The sequence below is a fragment of the Engraulis encrasicolus genome, chromosome 2 (assembly GCF_034702125.1).
Source record: "Engraulis encrasicolus isolate BLACKSEA-1 chromosome 2, IST_EnEncr_1.0, whole genome shotgun sequence".
Taxonomy (NCBI): domain Eukaryota; kingdom Metazoa; phylum Chordata; class Actinopteri; order Clupeiformes; family Engraulidae; genus Engraulis; species Engraulis encrasicolus.
In genome coordinates, this window is record NC_085858.1 from 49,987,956 (window position 1) to 50,000,455 (window position 12,500).

At 47.8% G+C, this 12,500-nt stretch overlaps 1 protein-coding gene across 1 annotated transcript in view; it reads left to right on the forward strand.

The window, feature by feature from the left end:
- Positions 1-12,500, forward strand: part of LOC134464991 (dynein axonemal assembly factor 5-like) — an 87,067-nt gene that overhangs the window by 39,989 nt on the left and 34,578 nt on the right. The window contains exon 8 of the mRNA XM_063218367.1: positions 636-804. Coding sequence (XP_063074437.1) covers positions 636-804 — 169 coding nt within the window. The remainder of the gene's footprint in view (positions 1-635; positions 805-12,500) is intronic.

Consider the following 12,500-nt stretch of genomic DNA (forward strand, 5'->3'; position numbering starts at 1 on the left):
AAATTTATGCACATAATAATACTGTACACACAAATACACATCAATTACAACATTTACATTACGTCTACAAAATTCTGAATTGTAAAGTGTTTACATGATGTTTTCAAAGCAGAACGGATTTTTCAAATCTTGAAGGCTGTTGGGCCTACTTCAGGCAAGTCTTGCAAAGAGACAAGGTGTAGTAGGCGTTTTCACGCCCTGATGAGGACCTATTGTGGTTGAAACCAGTTGGCGTGCAAGAGTTGTAGAGTAGAGAGTAGGGTATCATTTATTGATCCCAGGAGGAAATTAGAGTAGCCTGAAGTAGGCCCGACGGCCTTCGAGTTTTGAGGAAAGGATTTTGTCTTTTAACTTCAAGAGCATCGGTATATTGGTGTTTACTTATTCAACAAAGAATAGCGCTCAGCATCTCTCCCTCTAGCAGAATCCATTTTTATTCCGAATTAAATTGAACATCCCAAGTAACTGAGATACTATGTGTATATATGATCAAATCATTAATCTCATTCTACCCCTGTTTCTCTCTTTCTCTGTTTTCCAAACCTCCTCCCTCTCTCTCCCTCTCTCTCTCTCTCCCTCTCTCTCTCTCTCTCTCTCTCTCTCTCTCTCTCTCTCTCTCTCTCTCTGTCCATCAGGTGGAGGAGTGCATGTGTGGTGTGTGTGAGGTGGAGGGTGTGTGTGAGGTGTGTGAGGTGTATCGGAGGCACATGCCTGCTCTGCTGGACTGGCTGGCGGTGACACAGCACAGCTGGACGGGCTACAGCCTGCAACGCACACAGCTGGAGGTGCTGGCCCTACGCTCAGGTGAGCTCCAGTTTACTACCCCAGACGGTCCGGGTTCGAGTCCCGGCTGGGCATCTCTACTCCCCTTCAGTACAAATGGTGTCAGAAGTGGGATGGCTGCCGTGAGGCCATCGGAAGCGTACCCATTGTGTGTGAGCCATAATTCCATGTGAATAATATCGAAATGTATCGATATATCGTGATATATTCTGATCATTGAATCGAATCGCATCGTATCGTGAGGCATTCTTAGGTATTGAAAATAATCAAATCGCTGACCCTGGCCCAATAACTTAATAGAAGTGGAAAAGTAATTGGGGAAAAATCGAATCGTAACGTATCGTATTGTGGGGGCATTCTTAAGTATCGAAAATAATCGAATCGAATAATAAGATATCGATATTGAATCGTATAGACACGGAGGCTGTCATTTACACCCCTAATGACAACATGGGCCTAGAGCTGACAACACTCTGGCCACTGATTGGCTGATGGAGATGACCACTTTATTTTGAAACATGCAGAGTGTGGCTACCCGCAGACAGCCTCTCTAGATCTTATCTCAAAACAAGATTTTCTTTTTTTTGCATGGTTAATCGCCAAGGATTTGCAGCATGGAGTGGGCCACACACACACATAAGCACAGCACGCACGCAGACACACACACACACACACACACACACCGTGTGGATACTGACCCTCACACACAGTGTTTCTAAGCCCCTGTCCCCCACCTGTCAGCAGGGCTCAGCCAACCCTGTTAACCAACTCAGCCGAGAGAGAGAGAGAGAGAGAGAGAGAGAGAGAGAGAGAGAGAGAGAGAGAGAGAGAGAGAGAGAGAGAGAGAGAGAGAGGAGAGAGAGAGAGAGAGAGAGAGAGAGAGAGAGAGAGAGAGAGAGAGAGAGAGAGAGAGAGAGAGACAAGTAGAAGGGGCTGAGGAAGTTTGCGTCATTTGCAGTTGTCAACTTGCGCGCGTGCGCACACACACACAGACCAATCCAGGGGTGCTGAGACATTACTTTGCCCTTCATCCCTCTACTAATCCCCATCTCCTCTCCTCTCCTCTCCTTTCCTCCTCTCCTCTATTCTCCTCTCCTCTCCTCTCTCCTCCTCTCTTCTCCTTCTCCTCCCCCTCTCCTCCCCTCTATTCTCCTCTCCTCTCCTCTCCTCTATTCTCCTCTCCTCTCATCTCCTCCTCCTCTCCTCTCCTCTCCTTCTCCTTCTCCTCTCCTCTCCTCTCCTCTCCTCTCCTCCCCTTCCCTCTTTCATCTCTCTGTCTCCTTGCCTAGCCTCTCCCGCGACCTGCTAATGGAGCAGAATTGAAGGGTTGGGTCAAAGCAGCTGAAGTATGCTCTCTTAAGCTGACCAGTTTACACGCACACGGACACGGACACGGACACACACATGCACACACACGGACATGGACATGCACGCACGCACACGCACGCACACACGGACACGGAGAACACACACGGACACACACACACACACACCAACCATGACCCTTCGGGTCAAGCCGAACTGCCCCGCCGGGGTCGCACTTCAAACGGGGGGCAGGAAAAGACCAAAGTGCTGTGGTCTTGACCTCTTTCCCGCATCAAGGCCACTTTGAACCTCTTTGTCTGTGGGATGGCGGTCCAGCTCCTCTGCCTCTCTCATTTTCTCTCTCTGTCTCGTTTTCTGTCTCTCTCTCTCTCTCTCTCTCTCTCTCTCTCTCTCTCTCTCTCTCTCTCTCTGTCCCTCCCTCCCTATGTGTTTTTCTTTTTGTTTCTCTCTCTCATTCTTTTCATCTATTCCTCCTCTGCCACCCTCCCACTCTAAGCCCGGTGGGTTTAACCTTCCGCCACCCCTTTTGCAGTGTGTGCGTGCGTGCGTGCGTGCGTGCGTGCGTGCGTGCGTGCGTGCGTGCGTGCGTGCGTGCGAGACAAACAATCAGACAGGGCCTACTAAGTGACTTTGTGTGTCTGCTCAAAGCATGTCTCACCTTCCCCAGAGACGGGCTCACATGACTCCACCCGGCGCTGTCTCACATGTTTGCATGTCCTTACATGACCAGACCCAAAGATGTCTGTTTGCCCCTCACAAAAAGCTATCGTTGGGTGCTTTCACACCAGCAGCAGTTGGTGAGAACTAAACAACAGTGCATTCATACTGCCTACTCCGCTTGTAGTTCGATCTCTTTTCATTGATGTGAAAGTATTAATCAAACTTTGCATAACATTTCAAGTGGATTCAAGAGACCTCCACAAAGATCATGGCTACTTCTGAAACCTGTGGTAGGCAGTGCCTTGGTACCAGTAGCTACCACTCGTCGCTCTGACCAGTAGCTTCCATGTAGAAAGCTAGTTCATTAGTAAGCGCTTATACCACGGCAGTCTGGAATCTCCCATTGTGACGCGCTAAATTGGGTATTGATTAACTGTCTATATATGCACACCTGAAGTAGTCCCACTATTAGGTCACTTTTCTGACCGCATAACTCCAGTGTATCAATGCGCCAAGGCACGCACGTTCATAAATTACACACAAAAAAGTTGCAAGCATTACGCGCTGAAGTGACACATGTGGCACCGCGCGTCTGGAAACACCAGCAATGTATAGTGAATCTGGAGCAAATCTTAGTAGGCCTAATCAAATTTGAAACATGTTTATTTCTCCCAACTGACCATCACTCTGTCAACTTTGTGAGAGAGAGAGAGAGAGAGAGAGAGAGAGAGAGAGAGAGAGAGAGAGAGAGAGAGAGAGAGAGAGAGATTCCCTGCGCAAAGGGACGCCCGTTTCACGTGGGCGTTTCTTCCCCACGAGAGGAGATGTTTCCTGCGGTTGTAGCGTTTATCAGTTGAGAGAGTAGCGTAACTTGTGAAAAGTATGGGATATTTTCGGATCAATAGGCTTAACTATGGGAACGCAGTGGAAAATAAATCAAGGGGAGTTTCCTATGGGAGGAGAGCACATTGACGAGGTGCCTGTTTTGATGAAGTTAATGGCGAGGTGAGGCAGTTAGAATGTCGCCAAGATGCGCGGGGTATTTTTTTAATCTATTGAGATCTGTACATGTGTAGGCATGTTTTAATCTATTGAGATCTGTACATGTGTAGGAATCATGCCAACTGTAGCATGGTCTAGTGGGCAAGTCAGACGCGCCCATATATGGAATGGGTAGAACATTGAGGCGACTGACTTGACAACCAAATGCGATAGAATTAACGACTGGCTCTTGACTTGACAACCGAATGCGATAGAACTATCAACGGTGTCTTGGCCGTAGCAACCTTCAATTTAGAATTAGCAACGGCAGTTCGCCAGAAAGTTATGAAAAGAAGCTTCTTGTGGCGGAAGGAATTCGTTCTACAGAAAACCTTTGTTTTAGCCATTATAGCATCGAAATAATGCCTCAAATAAATTTCAGACAGTGTGGCAACCGTGGTATAAGCGGGATAATTGACTTCACGGTGTGCGTATAACAGGAAAAATAATGCACACCGAGGTGTAACGGCCACTCCGCTTCGCGTCGTGGCCGCATCACCACCTGGTGTGCATTATTTTTCCTGTTATACGCACACCGTGTCGTCAATTATCCCTTACAAATTGAACGTACTACAGCACCATCGTTTACACAACTAGGGGCCGCCCTTGATGACACTAATAACTAATGACTGTGCAGTTACCGAACTCCCACGGTCTACAAATATGACCGGATATAGAAAGTCGTCGGGCTACCCTTGGCCTCCTGGTTGAATGTTTACTAAGATGTTCGGATTTACAACGTAGTCACTTCCTGTTTTTTGCCCTCTACATAGGAAGGCAGTGAGGACTTTCGGACGTACCCAATATAAGTCAAGAGACCTCCACAAAGACGTGGTCTTGGTCTGCTTAATTCTCGACAAAAAAAAAATGCATTATGGGTAGCCAAGACAAATATTGATGAGGTAGCATCAATTGGACCAACTTTGATCTACTGATGTAAATGTGGCCCACATGCAGCCTGTATGCTGAATAATTTCAACCTTAATTGCTTAAATGGTCCAAATAGTCAAACTGAGAGAAAGCATTCTTACATGCCCTATGTAGGGCTGCTCGATTATGAGAAAAATCAATAGCACTATTGATAACACAATATTTTTAGATGATATTTCTTTTAATTGTGCTAAACAATTCTCAATCTCCCCTCCCTTCAGCAGTGTGAGTGGAGGGCCATAGAGAAACACACAGTGGTGTTCTGCATGAGTGTTGGGTAGCAAGTCTGCTCTGTGTTCGCAATGGCTCAAGTGGAGGGGAATGTATTGAGTGTAGCGTAACCTACCTTTTGGCAGTATAGACAAATGACAAAAATATTGTTTCAACTCGATATTATGAAATTTTATATTGTTTGACAGCAATATTGATATCACAATATAAATTTGATATATTGCACAGCCCCTAGCCCTATGTTGTTCATGCATGGCAAGACCCAAAGTTCAATGAATTCTTCACTGTGAAACTACATGTACTGAGAGGAAATGTACTTTATATCACCAGTAATCCCTCCCCTCCTTTTTTCTCCGTTTTCATAATTATTTAGTTGCCACCAACATTGTGATCATGATTTCAAATTTAATTAATTTCAATCCCTCCAATGGCACTTTCTCTGCCATGGCCGAAACCTTTCTTAGGCCTTCCCCCGGTATCTCATCCAATTTTCTCTGCCACAAGGTTTGCCGTCTCCATGGCTGATTCCATTTTTACACATAATGTACATTTAGTAGATGGTTTTTATTTAAAGCAACTTATAATTAAGAGCGGGAAAAAAAACCCAACAATGAGGCTCCAGCAGCAATCATGGGATATGAAAAGAGCAGTGCAAAGAGAGAGCAGGTCGAGATGTGCAGGCTGGTGTCATTAGTGGTTTGCGAATCAGACTGGCTAGGATGCAAGGTGCCCTTGGGTCTCCATAGGTCTTCAGGAGCTTCTTGAAAATCTTCTTGTGTCCAGACCTTAAATCCTGTCTGTCTGGCTTTCTGAGGTCTCCTCACGTGATGAGACCTCCAGGGCGGTTTGCTTTCCTGTGTTGTCTCTCTTCGGATTTCTGCATTCTATACTGTATGTCAATCAGACCAATGCTGCCCCTTAAGTTCCCTTAAATTGGCCATTTTGCATAATATGACCATTTGCATTGCACAGTCATTACACAGTCATGATATCATGGAATTTTCTTTTGCTTACCAGGACTTTTTCTAGGATTTTTTGGCATGAGGGAGCATCATGGCAGGTTACAGGGGGTGAAGGGGGGTGTCCCCCCCCCATGAATGAGAAATTTATTAGGGGCGCTCAAATATATATATATAAAAATAAAAGTATGAGGGTGCACCCACGGAGGTATGAGGGTGGAGCGCCCCTATTTCCCCGTTCAGAAAAAGCCCTGCTTACTATTTCATTTAGTAAACAACGTTGTTTTTTACTGTTTAGTCAACAACATTTCGCACTGTGTGGTTGTATACCTTCATACAGACAGAGAGCAGCTCTAGGGGTGAAAACAATGTTCAGTTTTCCCACTTAAAAAAAAACTATTTAAATGGCATTTCCTTTTATGGAAGTGGTCATGGAACTTGGAACAGGTCATGGAATTTTATATCTGACTTAGATTGGGAACCCTAATTTGAATAGGGAATGGGCAGGGCCGGCCCGAGCCAACTATGCGGTGGCTTAGGGCCCCCAAGCCACCAGGGGCACCCCCCATGAGCAGCGAAGTTCGAGGAAGAAATGAACTGTCCTCTAGTTTCACTTGTTTTTTTCTCATGTGCCATTTACTACGATGAATGAAACAGGAGCCACTATATCGGGTGTGGGGGACCCCGAATTAAATTTAGCTTAAAGGGACACTGTGCAGGAAATGGTCAGAAAAGGTACTGCAACTATGCTGCTCATTGAAACTGTGTCGCCTATTGCCAAATTTGACCTTTTCATGATAGTTTACTAAGTAATAAACTTATATTTTCTAGTACAGCCCAAGTACAGTCATTTTTGCAGCTAAGAATGGCTATTTCTGGAAATTCAAAATGGTGGACCATGGAGAAGATCCCCCCCCCCCCTTTCATGTATGAAAAGTGCAATTTTTCCAGTCATAATGAATACTTAGAATTTGATGGTGGTGGTAAGTATTCATGAAAGAGGTAACATTAGTGAATGTGTAGCATGGATTCTGGAAATAAACAACTACAAATCTCACACAGTGTCCCTTTAAAGTCTTGGGTTGGCCCTGGAGATGTTTAAAAATGAGGCAGCATCTCTCCACTTGCTTTAACTGTCTGACTTCAGCCTCTATCTCCAATAGTAAAATGGATTGACTGATTTTGCTCTCCAGAGACTTGGAGATATTTAAATCTTTGAAAGCAATGTGGAATTTTGTTCCTTTCCTGCGGTTTAAATTTTTATTTAATTTTCATTAAATGAGATACTATTGCTGTAACGACACACACAACTCACGATTCGGTTTGTCACGATTTTTGTCCTACGGCTCTATACACGCAACGATTTTTAAAAAATGTATCTTTTTAACATTATTTAATTTGCTTTTTGCATATTTTTTCTGGACTGAAGGGTAGCAGGACTTTGAAAGGGTGTATCACGATACGGCCTGCTTGCACCACGATACAGTATCATGACTCTGTATCACAATTTTTCAGTTCGATACAATATCTTTACAGTCCTGGTCTGGGACTCGTTTAAATGTGTCAATGTTGTTCTTTTCAAACTTGAAACCCTGCATGGTTTTTAGGAATTCATCTATAGGTGGAGAGTGAAAACGAAGGTTATGTATATAACCACGGTTCTATGAGTTCCGGATGACCGCCAGAGGCGGTGCTTTCAGCACTGAATATTCATCTTACGGATCAGCAGGTCGAGAATTAATATCAACAAAGTAACACGTGACCTGGGTGACGTCACCCGGTGACCCCCGTGTCAGGGGTTAAAACACAGGCGAACCCAGGAAGTGACCTCTTGGCAAATCTTCTCGAACACACTCCGAGTGACTGCCAAGCTCTGGCGGTCATCCGGAACTCATAGAACCGTGGTTATATACATAACCTTCGTTCTATTTCGTTCCTTCTGACCGCCAGAGGCGGTGCTTTCAGCACTGGATGACTAATACCAACAAAGTCATGAGGAGTGCCTTCCCGTCGTCAGTGCTACTGAGACGGCCCGAAGCGACCGCCATCACCACAGTAAGGTGGGGCAACATCAAGAAAACCAGGCGATGGTGCAGCCTGATGCCGAGGAGGCCGTGCTGTATACGTCCTTGCACGTACCAACGGCCACATGGAAGCCAGTGTAACCTGGCCCAAAGGATCCACGAGCTCCCTGAGTGAGAACCACAGGGGGCAGCAAGTAAGCAGTTAACAGAGCAGATGACGGGGACACATGTGCCACCCCGTAGCGGTACCATACCACCCGGTGCCACAAACGGGAGTAGCCACAATGGAAGAGGCGAACCACGGAAAAGGTCAACAATAGGGCACTGGACGCCCATAAGGAAGTTGCTCCCATGCCCATCAGACAAGTGTCGGCCCCTGAAAGCAGCCGCTGCAACAGGCCCAGAGAGGGCAAGGACTCAAGGCGGCATACATGGCACATGACAGATGAGCCGCCCGCTCCACACAAGACCGCAAGACCGGCCAGAGAGCGTCTGAGGGCAATCAGGATGGCCAGTCCCTACATTCATCCAAGGTACGGCCATCATCAGGGGGCCCACAGGTCGCAGGCAGTGTTGGACTGCCACCGCAGACCAACCGTCCAGGGCAGCAGCAGTGGGCACGACCGCACCACGCAAGGGCAGCAGCAGTGGGCACGACCGCACCGCGCAAGGGCAGCAGCAGTGGGCATGACTCCACGGCGCAAGGGCAGAGCGGAACAGACGCGAGTTCCACCTCCAGGGTCGAAGGCGGACATGGTAGCCAGACGCAATGTAGAGCAGTCAGCGACAGTAGGACCTGGCAGGGGCCATAACGGCATATCCAACCCAAAGAGGCCTCAGCAAGCGGAGGCCAAGAGGGACAACGTGGGATGCCGAGGTCGGCATGCCCAACACCTGGAAGGGGCGGAGAGCAAGGAAGGAGAGCCTCCACTTCCAATGCCCGCAAGTACGCTGGTCATAAGCAGAAATCGACGCCTAGAGACACCAGGCCGGGGGTCTGCATGTCGAGAACAGGGCAAAGCGCACCAGGTCGAGAACAACAGCGTGAGCGAAACAAAACCACATGCAGCATCGGCTCATCTGCGACGTGTCTAAGTGGCCAGGGCAGTGCGCCCCGCCAGATCAACGCCCTGACCGGCGAGGCAAGGAGGGCGGTCAGAAGTGGTTCAATACCCGGCAAGGCCATAGATGGAGGCCTCCCGCAGCCCTGATCGCCGACCCATCGCGCACAGCGTCATGGTCAGCCAAACACCAGTAAAGGCCACATAGGGGCCATGGGTATAGACAGGCGGGACAGGCAGGGTAACCAGTAGTAGGTACAGCCACTGCAGCAGAGACGCGTAAACAGTCCAAGCGGCAACAAGTCGGGCCCAGCGGGAAAGGGGCGCGACACAGGGCGCAGATGCCCATGACAAGCCAACTGCGATGCTCCTGCAGCAGACGGCAGAGCATGAAGCTGAACCAGCCAGATGCAGAATCCACAGTCGTAGGGGCGTGTACGCCTACCGGTGCCCAGAGCACTCATGTGAGACCATTCATAACAAGGCCAACAGAGCGAACAGTCGTAAGCCACCGAAAACTTGAAGGGAGAGCCCGGAGTGGGGTCACTCCCGTACAGTAGTAGCTGTCAGAGTGGCATCCTGACCCCCGGACATACCACACATGAAGTGGGGAAACATGAAGAGCAATGGGAGAAGGAGCGGTAACGCTCCAACATACCAGTAGCAGCCGCAGCTGCAGTGGTGCGGGCACCAATGGCACTCTTAAGTAGCCCATGGCAAGTCCACGCATAGCCCAAGAGCTCGGGGGGACGACGTGCAGCAGTCGACCTACGCGCCACAGTCGAGGACAATGAAGGAAGCACCTGGGTCCTGTACCCAGGGCAGCAATGCCGACATACACGTGCACCAGTCACAGAGGCTCCGCGAGCCAAGGGGCAAAAAAGTCCCAGGCTCCACCAGGTCAGGAGGACGACGACATGCCAGACGTACGACAATGGGCAAAAGCGGACAACAGGACGCAGAGCATAACTTGCATACTAGGCGAGTACATTTAGGGTTTAACCCCAAAAAAATTGATACAAAAGGTTTTTTTATGGATTCTATTACTATTGGACCTGCTAAATGACATACTAAAAATCTAGTAAAATCTGACTTTGGGAAATGAGTTTTTTCAACATAGCTACCATAGGCTTAGGGTCAAGAGACACTCCAGGTGAATAGGCAAAAAAATTTAGCTTGCCAATATCACCATGAAACTTAATTCGGTGATTACTCACATATTTGTGAGAAAAAAATGTATTGCAAGTTTTCTGAAATGTTATGTTTTAATATAGTAATTGGACTATATCTAATTAAATATGCATTACATTTCAAAATGCAAAACCTCAAAATCTGAAAAAGCCAAGCTCAAAATTACTCTTTTATTTTGTTTCTAGTAAGCCAGAAGATATCTTCAGAAGAGATTATGGACATCTATTTTTGTTTTGTAGTAAATCTAAAAATCTTTGTGCAGACACACCAGCTAGCATTTTTTTTTTCAAAACATGATTATTTAACATCTCTCTTAGATAAATAATTGAGTTTTATGTGTCTCAAGTTCTTCCAGACATTCTTCGAGTTTGGTGGTATCATTCTTAGCATGTATCAAGGGCAAGGTCAGCTGTCCTCAAATCATAGCCTCTCCACAGAGGTGTCCTAAGGGCTGGTGCTGGGACTCCTATTTGCCATGTACACCACATCACTGGGCCATGTTATCTGTTCTCACAGCTTCTCATACTACTGTTACACCGATGAAGCACAGTTACTTTGTGACAGATGACTCCACGGTCACACACATTTCCGCTTGCCTCTCTGAACTATCCACAAGTATGAAGGAATGCAACCTTCAGTTGAGCCTCGCCCAAATGCACTGCTGGTGATCCCAGCCAAAGATTTAGGTTGCCATGATATCGAGCTCAATATGGATTCTGCTACTGTTGCCTCAAATAAGGCCACAAGAAATCTAGGTGTCATTGTTGATGACCATCTATCATTCTCTGACCACATAGCCTCAGTTTCCCAGCCATGTCCTCTTTTTCATGCCCTAATTGAATACAAGGCCCTGACCCTTGCCTATGAAGCTACAACAGGCCCTACTCTGGCTTACCCGAAAGCTATGCTAAAGCCCTATGTCCTTTCAGGACATTGTCTGTCTCCAGTACCAACCGTTTCACCTTGCCCTCTACTTACACATGTAGTGGCTCCTGTCTATTCAGTTCAGCTGCTGAAAGACCCAAAATACCTAGTGACACCATGATTCATCACTGATGATGTGCCCTGACAAACAGCACACATGGATATTATCATAGCAATAGTGTCTTTTTCCACCCAAACAGCACTCAAAACAAACAGATCCTGAAAACATGTTAGTTCATGCCAATGTAATTATCATGTAGTAACCTTTATTTTAAAAAAACTTTGATCTTGAAAATGACACCTTTCCTGAAGTCAGATTTTCCTAGATTTTCAGTATGTTATTAAGGACACTTAGAGGTAACAAAATCAGTTGAAAAACCTTTTGTATCAATTTTTTTGGGGTTAGGTCTTTTTTTTGCATAGATGTACTCGCCTATACCGAAGCCACAGCAGAAGAGGCGAAGGCACCAACTGCAATCACAACCGTCCACGGTGAAGCCGGCCAAGGCCAACAGACTCCAGACAGTCCCGCAGGAGTGCCAAAGAGCATAAAACAGGGTATGGTGTGAAACCACTCACCCAGAGCAGCAGCAGTCGTACAGGCGGAAACGCCAACGGTGCATGCAAGGAGCTGACTGGTGGAGACACCCACGGTCAGCCAAACCCAGGAGAACGACTAGAACCAGTCGTGAGGTAGGGAAAAGCAAGCTACACAGAGGGGCATGAAGCGGAGCAACACGCGCAACTGTAGCAGTCATGGCGGTTGAGGTGCCCCGGGCGTCCACAAGAAGCCAATGGATGAAACAGCCGACAGCAGGCGGTATCCAGGAGAGCGACAGACAGTCGCAGGACGCTGAATGGTAGAGAACAGCAGAGGAGCGGGGAGCACACATGCGGTCTCATGCAAGTCATGCAGCCATGCAAGAGAGCAAGTATGCAAGCATGCGAAGCAACCGAGCAAGCCATGTAAACCGGAATGGCAGGGTGCGTATGGCCCAGCGGCACGCCGTGGCAGCTGTAGTAGCCGTGGCATCAACAAGCATGCCACAGGGTGGAGGCCACCTGTGGCCAGAAACCCACTCTGGAGCAGTAGCAGGTATGGCACTCACATGTAGCCATCGGGCGAAAAACACCCATGGCCAACCAACCCAGAAAGGGGCCAGTGCCAATGCAATGCAACAAGCAATGCAACTGGGCTGTGTCGGTGCCTCCCGAACAGAGGGCATGGCGCGGGCATAGGCAACAGGCGACAGCTGTGGTGGCGGTGGCCGACAGTCGTGGCGGTGGAGGGCGACAGCCGTGGTGGCGGTGTGCGTCAGCCGTGGTGGCGGTGTGCGTCAGCTATGGCGGCGGAGGGCGATAGCCGTGGC